The sequence below is a fragment of the Myotis daubentonii genome, chromosome 7 (genome assembly GCF_963259705.1).
Source record: "Myotis daubentonii chromosome 7, mMyoDau2.1, whole genome shotgun sequence".
NCBI lineage: Eukaryota > Metazoa > Chordata > Mammalia > Chiroptera > Vespertilionidae > Myotis > Myotis daubentonii.
Genome location: NC_081846.1, coordinates 1,109,381 through 1,126,381, shown reverse-complemented (window position 1 = coordinate 1,126,381; position 17,001 = coordinate 1,109,381). Strand labels below are relative to the sequence as shown.

The following is a 17,001-nucleotide window of genomic DNA, read 5'->3' as shown; positions in this document are numbered from 1 at the left end:
CGTTTCAGGGGCCTCCATGCCAAAGGCGCCCGGCCAGGGCGTGGGGGACTTGTTGACCCCCTTTCCAATAATCAAGCCCAGCGTGCACCTCGCCCAGAGCTTCCCGTGACGCCTCAGCAGCACGGGCACTGCGGGTGGGCTACGTGGCTGCCCACGCCCTGCGGCGCCTGCGAGGCTCCTGTGGTGACTCAGCCACAGCACTGCCCGTCCTCAGCTCTGCAGCAGCATCAGACCGGGGACAGTTCACGGGAACAGCGATCAGTTAAAGTCCTCCAGCTAGAAATGCCAAGAAATCTTTCGCAGAAAACCGTAAGACACAAGGCCCATATTTGGGTTTTAATGTCTGATGTCTTTATTTACAACTTATTGGCAAAAAAGAAGAGGATACGATTAAAACAGTTCACCACAGGGCACTGCAGCTGGTCTGTCAATTAAAGAAGGTTCACTTTAAAGGTCCACCTACTTCTCCAAAACATGAACACGGAACCTGCAACGCCGGTGCCTCCGGAAGTACAGTGCTCACGTTCCAGGCAGTCTTAACACATAAATACAGAAGAAACGACACCACCCGCGAGACGGCGTTAAATAAAGGGTCCTTAACTGTACACGCATGTCCTCGCAGGGACACATGCCAATGACACCAGACGCTGGGGAGCAGGACACCCGCCCCGTGGACAGTTACGATGACGCCTCTGCCATGAGGTGCTTCACTCACTACCTGCACTTCCTAGGAGAGGGAGATGGAGCCGGAGGAACCACGAGGGAGAGGAGTCCTTGGGAGGCAGCGTGGGGACCGCCGTCCTGCGGACGAGTTCTAGGTGGAAGGAATGAGTGCAGTCCCTTCCCTTCATGCTGGGGGGCGGCCGACGGACCCTCTGGCGGGGTCACTCCTCCAGGTCCAGTGTGTTCAGCTCCTCCTCCAGCTCCTCCAGGTCCTCCCCGGTGAAGAGGTTCTCGTCCACGGGCACCGCCGCGCCGACCCCGTCCTCCGGGCCCGCCCCGCCGTGGTCCTCCTCCAGGTCGCTCCTCTCGCCGTTCTCAGCCCTGCCCCCCGAGGCTTCGCTCAGCTTGTTTTCTAAACACAGAACGGCAAACAGTGAGGCCTCGAGACAGACACTGCTGTCCGTGACCGACCGACAGATGCCACACGACCCCCGTCCCCCGCCGGCCTGAGGCCACGAGCAGGAACCGCCTGTCCCGTCCCCTGAGCTGAGGGGTGAGCCTGCTGCACCGTCCCCTCCACCTGCACAAGCACAAGCACAAGCCGTCTCCCCTCCAACCTCTGCCTGCTCGCGGCTCGGACCTCGGAGGCAAGATTTACCCCCAACCGCCCCCTCCAGGACCAGCAATTAGGTTCTAACGGTCAACACCCACGTACACCAGTATTTTGTCTGAACAAATGGCTATGGGATAGGAACATGTATGAGGTAAGCGGCCCCTTCGCTTTTGGCTTGGCACAGCCACACGGGGCAATGCTGGGAACGCGTGAACCCAGAAACACCCCCGTCATCAGCCTGCGAGCAGAGACCGTGGCCACGCGGCTCCCGCTCCTCAGACGTGCAAAGGAGCTACAGACGTGGCCGTGCCTCGCTCAGCGACACCAACACGGACACAGGCAACGCTCACTGGCCCCTTTAGACCCACAAACTGCAGAAATCCGCCCACCACCCACGCCTTGGGGCCATGACCTCGGAAGCACTGGCGACTGACCGCCTCCAGGCGCCTGCTGGCAGCCGGCCTTTCCTTCCGGAGACGAGGGTCAGCCTTCTCTCCCCCGACTCACGCCCCGGGAAGCATTCTTTCCACTTCTCATCGCAACCAGGTCAAACCTTTACCTCTCCCCTCCAGTCCCCCCTCAGGGCTCCTTCTGGTTGGAAAAGGACGCCTGACACCGCGCCAGCACCCACCAGCCGTCCTCCGTCCTGAGCCGAAGGCAGTGTTTACACTTTGAGCTCCTGCTTCCATAACGGACAGCCTCTCCCCTCCCGTTTCCTCCTCTCCCAGGCCCTCCCCCACGGCCTGCAGATGTGCGTGGCTTCCTCGTACCCTAGGAGCCCAGCCCCTGACCATGCCCGGTCCTCCCTCCTCACCCACCACTGCCCGGTGAGCTCTGGGACCTCTTCCTGCAGCCCCTTCCTCACTGCAGCTGAAGAGTCATTGCCAAGTCACCCACTTGGTTCCCTGAAACTGGCCCTGACCCCATGCCGGCCGTGTGCTCCAGAAGGTTCTCCTGCTGCCGCACCTGGGAGTTCTCTCTCAGCTCAACGACTGTCCAACCGCTTCCGCCCGTGAGCGTCTACAGTGTCAGAGGCGAGGCCACTTTCACTACAACTACGAGAAGCTTTATTTGGAAAGTTAGAGGCAGAAGCGAGCCGCGAGGCTGCGGGACAAGTTACAGCAGCAGAGGGGCCTTGGAGCTGAGCGAGGGACAGGTGGCGCCCAGGGAGGAGGGTGGGCCCAGTGCCACCTACTTTTTTTTTCTTTTAAAAAAATCCAAAATCCTCACTAGAGGACGTGGTTACTGACTTCAGTGAGGAAGGGAGAGATGGAGTGGCTGCCGCCCGTATGTGCCGTGACAGGGAATCGAAACCCCAACTTCTCCACGTACAGGACGAGGCTCCAACCAAGCAAGTCACCCCAGCCAGGGCCCAGGGCCACTGTTGACACCCAAAATCTCCGCCTTGAGGTCCGTCCCACACACTCTCGTCCCCTTCTGGCTTCGGTTCACGGCACCATTTCGACAGCCTCCTCCCTCCTCAGGGCTCTACCACCAGTCACGCCACACACTCACGTTGCCAGTCAGTGCCCGTGGGCACCGAGGGTGGTCAAGCCTGGCCTAACCCCGTCGGACAGCGCCCTGGTTCTGAGTCACCGAGGGAGCGCCTTACCGTCTCTCTCTGCAGTGTAGGCGCTGAATCGCTCACGACTGGCCACCGTGATGCCCGTCTCGTCCACGTCTCTTGGGATGTACAGACTCACATCGATGTCGTTTATGCTCACCGAGTCATCAACCTTAAAAACACCGGAAGAAAGTGTTTCCAGTGAGAACAATCCCCATCCCTCACTTGTCTCTACCTCAGCGGGACAAAATCATCGCTGCCGTCAAGGGAAAACACGATTTACTGCCAAACTTTACTTTTTAAGCTTCTTGAAAAAACAGCAATGCCGTATTCAAGCTCCTTCCTCTGACATCCTACTCCCACACACAGACTACGGCAGTTTTATCTTTCAACTGCAAGACAGAAGCCAGGATTTTATAAACATACAGAACAGCCCGCTCTCGGCGATTACTAAGTTTGCCTACAACCAAACGATGGTGCTAATGCCTCCTGCTTCCCACCCTGCACTCTTTGTTTTAATTTGAAATTTTACTTTTATAGATTTCTCCCCCTTTTTAGAGAGAGAGAAGGGAGAGAAACACCGGTCGGAGCCCCCACACCACGACCAGGAAATGAACCTGCAACCTTTTGGCGCCCAGGACGACGCGCCAGCCAACTGAGACACCCAGCCAGGACTGCGCTTTCTTTAGTTGGCATTTCTGTCTCATGATTTCTGTTTTGGTATAAAATATTAAACCGGAAGTCCTTTCTTCTTTAGAGGGAGAATCACACACACACTTCTTACAGCTAACACATAGCACGGAACTAGGCAGCAGGCACGTCCCGAGTCCTGGGAAGGACATGTGCTCACTGGCTCCTGTGATGCTCGCGAGCACCCTGTGATGAGGGTGCGCCTGCCCCATTAGGGACGAGGGTGGAGACCAGGACAGGTGACGCCCAGGTGAGTCAGGATCTGACCACGGCCCCTGAGGGGGCACTCCTACCCGCGCTGCTCCACCGTCACTCCATCCCCTCAGCCAGTGAGAGAGGGTGCCCGCTTCTCTTACCTCATCACCGCCTGCTCCCTGCGTGTAGCGCGTATCGTCTGCCTCCTCATCGTCATCGTCAACCAGTTCAGGACGGAATTCAAATACTTCACGACCACTGATCTACTTGGACACAAAGACATGGACTCAGGACAGGATTCAACACTTCCCGGTCGCAGCGTTAGATAGACAGACAGACACACACACACACACACACACACACACACACACACACACACACGCGCGCGGTTAGGGAAGGCTCCGGCCAGGCACAAGGGACAAGCGAGAGGAGGGACAGAGTCCACCTGGGCCGGGGGACGTACCACCAACGCCTTCCCCGCCTTGAAGTCTGCTTTCCTTCGCTCCATGTCTTGCTCCAGTTTGTCGATCTTTTCTTGTCTCTTCCTCTTCTTCCAGGCGAGGAAAGACTCTAGGGTGATCTTGGTAACGTTTGGACCGAGGGCGGCGCGCTGCGGAGAGAAGAGCCATGACCCTCCACCCCCATCCCAGCGTCGTCGCTTTCTCTTCCTGCACCGAAGCCTCTGCCTGTTGCAAAGTCCTGACAGCTAGAACTGGCTTATTTTTACGCTACGTGGCAGTGAGGGTGTCATTCTGACGAGGGATCTTTGTGAAACGAAGGCGAGTGAAACTTGTCCCGAGAAGCTCTGTCAGCGAACGGCTGACAACAGTGACCGTGAGAGCACGGCGGCAGCGGCCGCACCCCTGCTTCCCGTGTTCCTCAGCGAGGCGGGCAGCAGAGAATGCCCCCTGCTCCTCAGGGCCAGCCACCAGCACGCAATCACCTGGGGACAGTCCCTGCCGGACGCCGCCAGACAGTCTCCATCACTCCGACCTGTCCCCAGAGCACCCGCGACGGGCATCTCCCACAGGCTGACACCCCACACACGGGGGAGCCGAGCACAAACACCCCCGCACCCGTCCACAGCCTACGTTTCCTGTCACCGTCTACCGCCTGCAGCGTGAGACTCCAGCAGCTCGTCCATTTGAGAACAAGCGTGTGAAGTCCTAATATCAGACAGTTACACGATGTAAATGGCCCAACACAGGGTGAAATGGACCCAGTTCAGAATGCACAGCCTCAAGCTGGCATCTCCAGTCACCTCAGCACCTTTGTATCATGTGCAGTGGTATCGGCTAACTCCTAGAATAAGCTTCTGTGCTGAGACTGTTTTCAATAAGCCCCACCTTCCTTTCGATCAGGGGAGCCGTCCCCTCCCACACAACGGGAACGGTTAGCAAAATGGTGAAAAATAAGACACCAGGGAAACATCAAAAACTTCAAGCTCAGCCCTAGCTGGTCTGGCTCAGTGGATAGAGCGTTGGCCTGCGGACTGAAGGGTCCCGGGTTCGATCCCGGTCAAGGGCACATGCCCAGGTTGTGGGCTCGATCCCCAGTAGGTGGCGTGCAGGAGATGGCCGATCAATGATTCTCTCATATCATTGATGTCTCTCCCCGCCCCTCTCTCTCCTTTTCCCTTCCTCTCTGAGATCAATAAAAATATATTTTAAAAAACCCCAAAACTTCAAGTTCACTCTGAATTTCCCCATTATGTCTCCTTCATTAAGAAAAAAATAAATATACACACACGCACACTTAGAACTGACAGTATTACAGATGCGCCTCTCCACCCAGCCCACCCCACCCACCCCAGGCCCTCACCACACTCCTGTTTGGGTCCACAGGCCGTGCATGTAAATGTGTAAGTTCTTTGGTTAATTGTGTCCCATCCCTCCACTTCCCTCCGATTCATCAATGAGAATACTGACTAAGCACTTTAATGAACTGATAAAACTAGTAAATCAATCTTATGGAAACCATTTATTTGACAACCCAGTGGCTAGTACTTAAAAATTATTTCCTAATCCTAAAATTAATGTCTTACTTGGCTAATGATTACGGCTGGATCTACACATAAAGAAACTTAAAAAGTGAGGCAACTTCAGGGAAAGAGCCCGTTTTTTCTTTCATAACAACATGCTGTTGCCCCCAAGTGGTAAATATTAACATTTCACAATAAACACTGCCTTTTCTTTTTATGGTGGAAAAGATACTAGTTACCTCTCTTTCAATGAGATCTTCTAATGAAATTTCATCTTCTTTCTCTTCTTTCTTCTTATCTTTTTTCAATACAAATCCAGGAGGAAGTGCATGACGATACATACAGACATCGCCGCCTCCGGGGCATACCCAAAACCAGCCATATTTGTTGTTTTCAATAGCTTCAAGGAAGTGCTTGCACACCTACAGAGACAATGTTATGCACAAGCAGCAGCTCAGTGTCGTCCATTTCCAAGGTAAATGCTCACGTATACAGAACAAGTACATTCTTACAACCTCAGACGACCACTCGGCCCAGAGCACCCTTTGTACAGAAAGGCACATACGCGTTAGTCTTAAAATACTTAACAGTAACTGCTCTTCAAAGAGGATCTACAGCAGCGGTTCTCCGCCTGTGGGTCGCGACCCCTTTGGCGGTCGAACGACCCGTTCACAGGGGTCGCCTAAGACCATCCTGCATATCAGATATTTACATGACGATTCATAACAGTAGCAACATGACAGTTATGAAGTAGCAACGAAAATCATTTTATGGTTGGGTCACAACATGAGGACCTGTATTTAAAGGGCCAGAAGGTTGAGAACCACTGATCTAGATAAAACTTCTTTGACAATGTTGTAAATTCTGAATTATACAAAAGGACTTGTTCCATTTAGCCTTTGTAAATGTAATCTGAAGTCTGATTTTTAAATAAGAGAAAGAAAATATAACTGTTATAAGAAATAAAACCAATGATTTTGCTTTGGTTTGACCTAAAAACCAATGCAGTAATGATGTAAGCACGGTTTGAATTATTTGACATTATAGGGAATTTCTTACATCTAAGAAGGGAGCAAGGTATATCAGGAACACAAAGCACCGTGACCCTTCAAAACATGAATGGGCGCTGGCCAGTATGGCTCAGTGGGTTGGAGCACTGTCCTGTATGTCAAATGGTTGCGGGTTCCATTCCCAGTCAGGGCAAGTGGGGGAGGCAACTAATTGATGTTTCTCTCTCAAATGAATTAAAAAAAGAACATAAATGGGTGCGAGATGCAACTGTATTAAAGCCTCAGATAATAAGCTTTCCAAGAAGGAAAAACTAACTAATGTACGTATTTCTTTCCTGAACAGCTACAAGTCGAAGTAAAACTGTTCCAGGTTCCAGGGCAGGAGGCCCAGGGAAGCGGAGACAGGAAGTTAACAGGCCACACGGTGCGGCAGCCATCACCTCCCCTGGCACAAACCCCTAGGAGAGAATGCAGGGCGGGAGGGAAGGAGGGGGGGAGGGCCGTTTCACCCCAAAGCAGAGACGCCCACAGCCCGGGCTGGCAAGGCCACGGGCAGGTGCTGCTGGTGCGTTCTGGGAGGCCACACCGTCAGCAGGGGCCTGAGAAGTCATCTGCACCAGGCCCGTCAGCAGAGCGGTTCTGAGACCACAGGCAGGAGGGCGTACGACGCCTGGACCTCACCCCACCTCTCTTCAGACTAGCTGAGTGCCCGTCTGCGCTCCGGAGCCAGATGGATAGTTTGCTCGCTTTGCTTTTTCAATAAAGGTGCCTGCTCTAAGTGCTTGAAGAGCTGGCTGTTCACAACGCTGTCGAGGTCCCTCGTGTAAACTCATTTATGTGAGAAGACCAGGTCGAGGCTGGGACAGCGCTCCCACGGGCTCAGAGGCTGTCCTGTCCGGGCACACCTCTCTGGTGGCTGCGAGAGGGGCCTCTGACAGAAACAGCACCTGGACTTTCCCAGCACAAGCGAGGCTTCCCCTGTGACTGCGCGACAGTAACACTGTGAGCATGGATGCAGGGTCTGAGAAACGAGGCACCAATAGTAAAAAGGACGTTTCCTGCGACACTAGCACATTAACACTGACTCCACAATTCACCTGTAACACTATCTGCACCGTGTGCTTTAAAACTCTCTGATCAAAATAGAATTCTTAGTTAAGTGGATGAGTTTAACATTCGCCATCCATTCTTTTGCAAAAAAATAGGAAGAGAACTTTTCCTAGCACATGTGCCTGTGCCGCCCGTGTCTGAGAAAGAAAGGCCACTCAGAAAAGGACGGAAGGACTCAGCCTCAGGTTCTCAAAGGCGACTTCTCAACAAGAATTTAACTCTATAACCTACACGTGTCCACTTCCAAAACGAAGTCCACCCCCCCCCCATCTTTATGAAAAGACCCAGTGACGTAACGAATAACAACGCGAACAGCATGACTGTCCCTAAAGATAAATCCACTCAATGCAAGAAAAGAACATACTATTTGCGTTTTGGGCTTTTTCTTTTCCGCCTCACCGTGCTTCTTGTTCACCACTTCCTCCAGCTTCTTCTCGTCCCAGTTTTCCATGGTGTCTAGAGAGAGGAAAGGGAGACTGAGTGCTGTGTTTTATCTGCTGCTCCCCGAGCACACTGCTCCCCTCCGCGGACAGGACGGCTGTACTGCAGCCAGTGTGACCATGTGTTTTCTTCAGACGCCAGAGGTGAGCATCAACAGTGTGAGATTGCTCACCCAAACCCTAAGCAGTCAGGCAAATGAGAAAGCAGTGCTGTCAGAAAAGGTGAGAGACAAATCCAAAAGAAGTAACTGGTGTTTAATCATCCTCATTTGCTTAATCAAAAGGCATCATGTAATAAATTCAGATTTTATGAAAACAAACAAAACAAAAAAACAACAGTTATTCTTTACAGTCTATTAATACCGAAGTACTATTCAAGTTACTAAATATTCTTAGTAACAACAAACCCAAAGACACTGATCTTTAAGAAAATGTTTTTAAAAATACCTTTTTCAAGTTCTTCATCTCTTGCATCAATGTAAACACTTCGCTTCTCGCCCTTCCTCTCCAGGGTGAGGTCGTGGGAGAACTTGCACTTGTCCCCCTTCGTGCACTGCCCTTGCTTGAAGAAGGCGCACACCACAGACTTGGGGTCGGCACCTGTGCAAACGGCACATGTATTCGTAATGCACTCTGCCAGGTCCTAAAGCACAGCTTCCCGGTGAGATCAGTTACCCTGGTTAGCTTCTGATTTCTACTCACTGATGTGAGAGGAAAACACCACTTATGGGTGTTTGGTAGGACATTTTTTTCAAGTTCTTCTATTGCATTTTATATACATTTTTGTTTCTTTTATTTAAAAAAAACCCAAAACAAACGAACGAACAAACAAACAAAAAACAACAACAAAGGGGGCGCAGGAGATGGGAAACCGAACACACATGTAAGTTACTCCATAACCGCTTGTCCAGCTGCAGTTCAGGAGGCAGGAGGTAGAGAGAACACAGACGGAGGCACACTGCCAGGGTCTGGGCCTCTGTGTACAGAACCGCAGGTTTGCTTTGTTTACTGCCAAAGACTGGATATCACACAGCAGCTAAATCATTAATTTTGCCTTAAGTTGGGGGGCTAGTGGCTGCAGTAAACGTTGTACAATGACACAGCTGTGCACACGTGTAAAGGAACCGTGAGAAAGTCAATGATAATGCTGACAAAGGGAGCATCGTTTTCATAGCAGATACAATCACTTATGATCAGAATATATATCAAAACAAATTAAGAGTTTAAACATGAGTCACATTTGATAAAAATAATACTTCTGAAATGTAAAGTTTACCTTTACTTATTTTCTGAGCAGCAACTACAGGTTTGAACAGTTCATTTAGCTCTTGCAATTCTTTCTTCTTGTCATCTTTCTTTAATTTCTTTTCAGCTTCACTCTGTGCTACCTATAATATTCCCAGATATAATATAAACATTTGATTTCATATAATTGTTTTCATTGTCCAGTGACATGTAACACTAACAGTAACATCCGTTTTACAATGCCTTTCAATGTATATTAAAGGGTGTGGTTAAACTATGGCACAAAACTGCTAAATCTTTTTTTTTTTTTAAATATATTTTATTGATTTTTTACAGAGAGGAAGGGAGAGAGATAGAGAGTTAGAAACATCGATGAGAGAGAAACATCGATCAGCTGCCTCCAGCACATCTCCCACTGGTGATGTGCCCGCAACCCAGGCACATGCCCTTGGCCGGAATCGAACCCGGGACCCTTCAGTCCGCAGGCCGACACTCTATCCACTGAGCCAAACCGGTTTTGGCCAAAACTGCTAAATCTTAAAAAATCTTTACTTCTTAGTTCCTGTAACTCATGCACTGCAAGTGAAAATCTGAAGTGCTACAATCTGATGGAAGTGATCCGGCAAATGGATGAAAACTAGAAACCCATTTGCTTCATCTAGAATGTGCCTCCGAATGCCCTCAGGCCACAGAGAGAGGGCACACGTGCCTGCAAGAGCACACACACAGGGCACTTCCTGTGGAACTGCTCTTGGAGTCAGAAAGGGCTCGATGTGGAAACAAATGGGTCACTTGTAAGGAGTGAAGGGTGAGCGTGTACCGCCAGTGTGTGGCCTCAGAGGCGGTCAGGACCATCTCAGAGCGGCTCGAGGGAGAGCTAAGAGGCACTGCTGGGTGAGCTGACAGGATGCAGAAACGCCGGTAGCGTAGGGCTCTGGTCTGAAACATGATACCGCGTATCTGTAACTGTGAATCAAGAAAATGCAGGACTTCAATCTTTACCTGGCGTGGATTCTGCTGACCAAACTTAACTTGGTGAGTGACAGCCTTGATGAACTTCTGCTGCTTTGCTCCTTTCTTGTTCTTTAGACCAAAAGTTTTGTCCTAAATGAAAAAAGAGTATAAAATATCTCAGCCATTTATAGTAATTTCTTATCTACTTTTCCAGTCACATCTGAAACCATTCTTTCCTTTACTTATGGGTAAGAAACGTAGTCTTTCTTATGCTACTCACAGAGGCAAAACACTGAACATCAAGTCCAGGCACCACTGACTCAGAACGTCACCAGAAGCCACCCCCAGCACGGTGGCGGCCGCACCCTGCGCCCGGCAAGCGCAGAGCCGCTACTGGAATGAGAAGCCTGCGGTCCCTTCAGGAGAGGCGGAGTTAACGGGCCGTTAATTCTAAGACAGCAGGAGCCGTACCACAGAGGAGACGCAGGCAGCAACCTCAAAACGCGTCCTGCCTCCAGTGCACTCTCCTCACCACGCCCTGAAGAGCTATGCTCTACTGGACAGTTTTGGAAATACTGCAAAGGAAGACACATTGAGTTCTAGTCTGACTGTTTGGGTCGTTGTCCTCTCAAAACAATTACATTTGAAGAACTCAAACTATTGAGAAGCATGCATTCCCGGTTGTTGCTAAAGTGGAAATAGTAAAATTGGGCATACCCAACTAAAAAGCAACACGCTGCTTAAATCAGGAATAGTGACATGGTGATCGGGGAAAACTATTAAAACGAGCAGTCCTTACTATGGAACGCTCATGAGCCAGGCACTATCAATCCTTTGGCGACCTCCTCACACGGAACAAGCACGCGGCGCGGAAACACTTAGAAGCCGCTGCGTGTGCGCCAGCTCCTGCGTCAGGGCTGCAGCGGGCTGAACAGCATCCCCCCAATTCACGTCTCCTGGGAATCTGCGAGCGCAGGTCCTTGCAGGCGCAGTAAGTGAAGACGGCAGTGATTAGGGGGGCCCTAAACCCAAGGACTGACTCCTTCTTCTTCCCATCTGCTCAGCACTGTCCGTTTCCTCCCGCCTCTGCATCAGGCGAGAAGGGCCACACTCCCTTCTACAAACAGCGAGCTCCCGTGGAGGGACCAGTGAGGAGAGTCTGGAGAAAGTCCCCCCAGAATCCAATGCGGCGGCCTCTGCACACACCGCGCCCAAGAAGAGCACAACTGGGGCCCAGCCACGCCCCAACAGCAGCAGAGAGGCAGCAAACCCCAACTAAAGACCACAGGGCCAGGGAGGACCTGACACCGGAGACCAGGAGACTGGTCCTTGCGGGGGACCTGGCCACGGGGAAGCCAGCACTCAGGACAACAGCACGGTGTGCACGCCCAGGTCGCAGAGAACGCGCTCCCATGGCCCCGTGTGGCACCCGACTGCGCCGCCTCGAGATAAGAAGTCCTGCTCTTCCAAGTCTCCAGGTCAGGACTTATTTCTTCCAGAGAGATGGGGGCACGTCTGTACCTGGCAGTCACCAAACAAATTCCCGAACGTGTATTATTGAATCCTCTTGGCAAGCTTACACTATGACTAGTGGCCGGTGCATGACATTCGTCACTCGGGGGTCCCCCAGCCTGGCCTGTGCCCTGTCAGTGCGGGAGCCCCGCGATCCCCCGCCCCCAAGAGGTAGGCCTCGCGAGCCTCACAGAAGTCCCCGCCCACCTGTGTCTGCTGTGCACGCAGCCTCCTGCTGATCAGTCGTGATGCATGAGGGCGCCACAACCGTTTGCATATTAGCTCTTTATTATATAGTCTATAATCGTAGCCATGGAAACTTAAAAATGTTCAATTCCTTTGAAGTAACATCCCAGATAATAAAACCCTAACATGCAAATCCACCAAACAGCGGGACAACCGGTCGCTATGACGCACACTGACCACCAGGGGGCAGACGCTCAATGCAGGAGCTGCTCCCTGGTGGTCAGTGCGCTCCCACAGCGGGAGCACCGCTCAGCCAGAAGCCGGGATCATGGCTGGTGAGTGCAGTGGCGGTGGTGGGAGCCTCTCCTGCTCCCGCTGCAGGCGGGAGGTAAGGAGTGAGGGGGTCCCAGACTGCGAGAGCCTGGGACTGCGAGGGATGTCTGACTCTGGGGGGAGTTGGCCTAAACCGGCAGGTGAACATCCCCCCGAGGGGCCTGGACTGCCAGAGGGCGCAGGTCAGGCTGAGGGACACCCCCTCCCCCGCCCTGCCAGTGCACAATTTCCGTGTACCGGACTTCTAGTCTATAATAATAAAAGCATAATATGCTAATTAGACCGGGCGTCCTTCCGGATGGAGCCAGGGCTGCGAGGGAAGCCTGGTGCCGGCAGCCGGGGGAAGGAAGGCCTGCTCTTGCACAAAATTCGTGCATCGGGCCTCTGGCTGTTAATAAGGGCAGGCAGCCGGTGTGATGCTTTGAGACGGGGCGGCGAACGTCGGGCCCTCAGGCTGTAGAAGGCCTTTGAAATCATTTGGTCTGGCCCTGCCCAGGCACCAGGGGTGAATTGTTAACATTTTTAAGCTGATAATTTTGTGTGGCCCTTGGCAGGAAAAGGTTCCCACCCGCTTTAAGAGCATAAGCTCTGAAGCCAGACGGCTCACATTCTATTCCCAAACGGACTAAGCAAAGCCCCTTCTTTGCCAGTTTTCTTATGGTCCAGTGGGTCTCACAGGAGCCTGGGGTCGCCGAGTTACACGGTTCACCCCCAGAGGACACACGGCACGGAGGGGAACCGCACGCACTCTGGAGCCAGACGTCCCGGGTCTGATCCCGCCCCGGGCAGGCGTTTAACCCGTGCCTGTCTCCTCACGGGAAAAACGGTGCTAGTACTCATCCCACCGAGAAATGAGTGAGCTGTGCGGACCCCAGACGGCTGGCTTCTCCTCTCTCCGTCCCCAAACACCGAGCCCGCGTCAGCCCCGCCAAGCGCTAGCTCTGAAGGGACAGGTGACGTGGGAGCTGCGGTATATTTGACGCCCGCAGTCCTTGTGTCCAGCATGAGAATCTACTTCCTGGAAGAACCTCGCCAGGCGACCGGCCGGTGGGCAGACAGGTTTCCTGAGCACCACGGGCTCCGCGGAGGGCACGCCTCCTCTTGAAGACGGGCGTCTGCAATCTGCAGTCACACTTCCTGCTCCTTAGCTGGGGACAGACCTTACCTAAACTTGGCCCGGATTGGGGCGGGGGGAACAGGAGGCGGGAAGAGGTGCAATCAACCCCCGTCCTGGCTAAGATGGAACCAGGGAGAGAAGAGCCCAGAGGCGAGGTGAGAGGAGGGAGCCTGTGTGCTTCAGACTTGGGGATCCGGACACGCAGGCGTCTAGACACAGGCGGTCACTCCAGGAGGAGGGCTCCCCGAGCCTTAACACCCAGGGAGTGAATCGGTTGAAAATTCCATTTTATTTAAAACCAGCCCCCTTCCCCGCCAGGTCACCTGCTCTGGTACAGGCAGCTCCCACTCCGCCAGGAGCTCTCCTCCCCGCACCCGGTCAAGCAGGTTAATGCACCTCATCAAGGGAGCGGACGGGCCACCCTCAGATGCCCTGCTCACTCAGCACCGGTCCCATTGGAGCACCGGCCCGGGATGCATCCAGGCGCCTGGCCGGCGGAGCGGCTGCCGTCCTCACGGTACCAACAGGCAGTGAGAACAGGTGCCGCCCGCGGCTCAGTGGCCGAGCCCCAACCTATGACCAGGTCAGGGCACCCGCTTGGGTGCGGGCTCCATGGGTGTGGGTGTGTGTGTGTGCAGGAGGCAGCCGGTCAGCGATTCTCTCTCATCCTTGATGTTCCTATCGCTCGCCCTTCCTCTCTCTGAAAATGAAACACACAAAAACAACCAGAAAACAAACACAAAACACATATTGAAAATTAAAAATAAAAAAAGAATCCAGGTGCCGCTTCCGGTTTGGAACTCGGCCAAAGCTACTAGGACCCGCTCGCCATCAACACGCTCGGCAGAACTGATCACAAACGAAAATCACTTACAAACGCCGCATTTCAAGGCACCGGAAACGCATGCTGGTCGGGCCCCAACCAGAAGGCACCGAGCCCCCTAGAAAGGCTGCCCGTCGCCCAGGTGCGCTTTATGCAGAAGGAGAAAAATAGGCCACGGCTCTCCCGGCTACAGGAGAAGCGACTCATGTCAGTGACGAGAAGGAGCGGCGGCGGCGGGCACCGGGGAGACCCCTGGCAGGGGGGCGGGGGATGTGCGGGGCGTCCCCCGCGCCCCTCGCCCCCGGCCGCCGCCCCGAGCCCGCAGCCGGCGCCGGCCCCGCCCGCCCGGGGCCCGAGCCGCCCCGCGACGTGTCGGAACCGCAATCGGGGTCCCGCCGGATCGGGAGAGGCCTCGTTCGGGGCGGTGGGGGGCCTCCCTCCGCGAAGGCCCGAGCCCGCCCGGCCGGGGCCCGAAACGCCAGCCCCGGAGCTCGTTCCACCTGCAGCGCCGGAAGGCCCGGCCCGCGCGGCCCGGAGGGCGGCAGGGGGAGGCGTCGCTCCGCGGGGAGGGCAGAGGCGGAGGCCGGAACGGGGGCGCCCGCGTCGCCATGGCGATGAGATGCGGCGGGTCATCGGGAGCCGGACGCGGGCGGGGGGCGCACGGGGCCGAGCGGGGGACACGTGGCCCCACGCGCCCGGGCGGCGGGGACCGGAGGCGGCTCCCCTCCGGCCGCCGCGTGGGGGAGGGGCGCTCACCTCGATGATCTTCTCCTTCTTCTTCTGCTCCGCTTTCTTGCTGCCCCCGGCCTGAGCCTGCTTCTTGGGGGGCATGGCGGAGGCGGGGGGCACCGGCCGGGCTGGGGCGCAGCTGGACACCGTCCGGGGACGCGGCCCCGCGCGCGGCAGGAGGGGAGACGCGGGCCGCCGTCGCCGCCGCGCCGCACGTAAAGCGAGGCGCTCGCTCGCCGCCGCAACGCGGCCTTTGCGACAGGTCGGCGCGGCGGAGTCTGGTGGGTGGGGGCGGGGCCGGCGCCCGGAAGCGGAGGTGCGCATGCGCCTTGGCCGCGGCTGACCCGGCGCGAGGAGGGAACGTGAGGACGCGTCTCACGTGACGTCGTCGGGGCCCGGGACCTTCCGGTGCGGCGGCGAGCCTGGGGCGGAAGTTCGGTGAGCGAGTCCTCCGTCCGCTCGCGCTCCCTTCCGCCGGGAACGGCTCACCCCTGGTCCATCTTCGCGGCGGGTGGCGGCGGGTGGGATGGTCGCCTGGGCCGTCCCGTCCCTGTCTGAGTGGCCGCCGGGCCACCTCCGCGCCCCGCGGCTGCTGGGAAGGCGGGGGCCGGGGACCTGCTCCGGGCCAGGCTCCTGCGGAGGGTTCGGAAGGAATGTGAAAAGCTTACTTTGCCTTTGTTGTTGAGAGCATTACAGGTGTCCCCTTTTCATCCCATTGGCCCCCCATTCCTCCCCCTCCCCCCCTCCCCCCTCCAGGCCTTCCCCTCCCTGTTGTCTGTGCCCATGGGCTGTGCTTATAGGCATATACCTTCTTTGGTTAATACCCCCCCCCCTTGTCTTTAACTTTTGCCAATATCCTATATAACAAAAGCCTAATGTGCAAATCAACCGAATGGCGGAATGACCAGTCGCTGTGATGCGTGCCGACCACCAGGGGGCAGGTGCTCAATGCAGAAGCTGCCCCAGCCGGCAGGCGCCAGGCCAGCCAAGCGGGTGCCAGCAGGGGGAGACCTGATGGCTGGCCAGGCCGAGGGACCCTGCCTGTGCATGAACTCATGCGCCGGGCCGCTAGTGGTTATAATCATTGCAGTGTGCCGCGGTGTGCGTCTCCCTGGAGGGATCTTCCTTGGAGCCCCTGGTCTGGGTGTTTTTTCTCCCCCACTGTCTGAGGAGGTCTCACCGTTGTCATTTAAGATGTTTCTCTCTCTTCCTTCCGTGGGGACCTGCATTACGCGAACGTGGTACTAAGTCTCTTCAGCCACCTTCACTCTTTCCCATGCGTTTCGCTTCTTTGATGGGAGGCATTCCGCTGCCGAGAAGGGTATGTTCCAGCAAAAGAACAAGCCAGAACTCCAGAAACAGACGGATGAAGTGGAGATGGGTGACTGACCTGATAAAGAATGGAGACTCGTGGTCCTAAAGGTGCTCACCGAGGCCCGGAGGACAGTGCCTGGACACAGAGAGGATTTTAATAGAGAGACAGGAAATGCAGAAGGGAATGCCGAGCAAGGCACAGAGCTGAAGGGTACAGAAACGGAACTAAGTTCTGCAGAAGGAGCCAGCGTCACATCACATCACAGAGGCGGCGAGAAGAGCAGCAGCGGGCCTGTTTTTATTGGGAGAGGGCCAGGGGGTCGCCCAGAGGAGGAGTTTGAATCCCTTTGACGTTTTTTCACATTACTCTTAGGCTTTTGGAAAGTGCCTACGGTTCCCTCAGGTCCCCCGTGTGCCGACATTAAGCCGACCTGGGGAGGGGGACGAGCGCATCTCCGCAGCCTCCCCTGAGCGCTAGGTCCAGAAACGCCGGGCCCCTCGCACTGTTGCGTTCAGTTATCG

General features: G+C 54.9%; 1 protein-coding gene across 1 annotated transcript; it reads right to left on the bottom strand.

The window, feature by feature from the left end:
- Positions 1–328: 328 nt before the first annotated feature.
- On the bottom strand, positions 329–15,403 carry ZC3H15 (zinc finger CCCH-type containing 15). Its single transcript, XM_059702523.1, has 10 exons — positions 15,193–15,403; positions 10,514–10,615; positions 9,543–9,654; positions 8,714–8,866; positions 8,191–8,282; positions 5,946–6,128; positions 4,189–4,335; positions 3,887–3,988; positions 2,889–3,012; positions 329–1,075 (listed from the first exon to the last, which is right to left on the bottom strand). The coding sequence occupies exons 1-10, from the start codon at positions 15,265–15,267 to the stop codon at positions 885–887; spliced, it is 1,281 nt and encodes a 426-aa protein (XP_059558506.1). The 5' UTR covers positions 15,268–15,403; the 3' UTR covers positions 329–884.
- Between the last annotated feature and the right edge of the window lie 1,598 nt (positions 15,404–17,001).

Coding starts and splice junctions, on each gene's coding strand:
- ZC3H15 (XM_059702523.1), bottom strand. CDS start 15,267: ATGCCCCCCAAGAAGCAGGCTCAGGCCGGGGGCAGCAAGAAAGCGGAG. Junction 9,655..10,513: donor GTCAGCAGAATCCACGCCAG/GTAAAGATTGAA, acceptor GGAATATTATAG/GTAGCACAGAGTGAAGCTGA. Junction 8,283..8,713: donor AGATGAAGAACTTGAAAAAG/GTATTTTTAAAA, acceptor TCCTCTCTCTAG/ACACCATGGAAAACTGGGAC.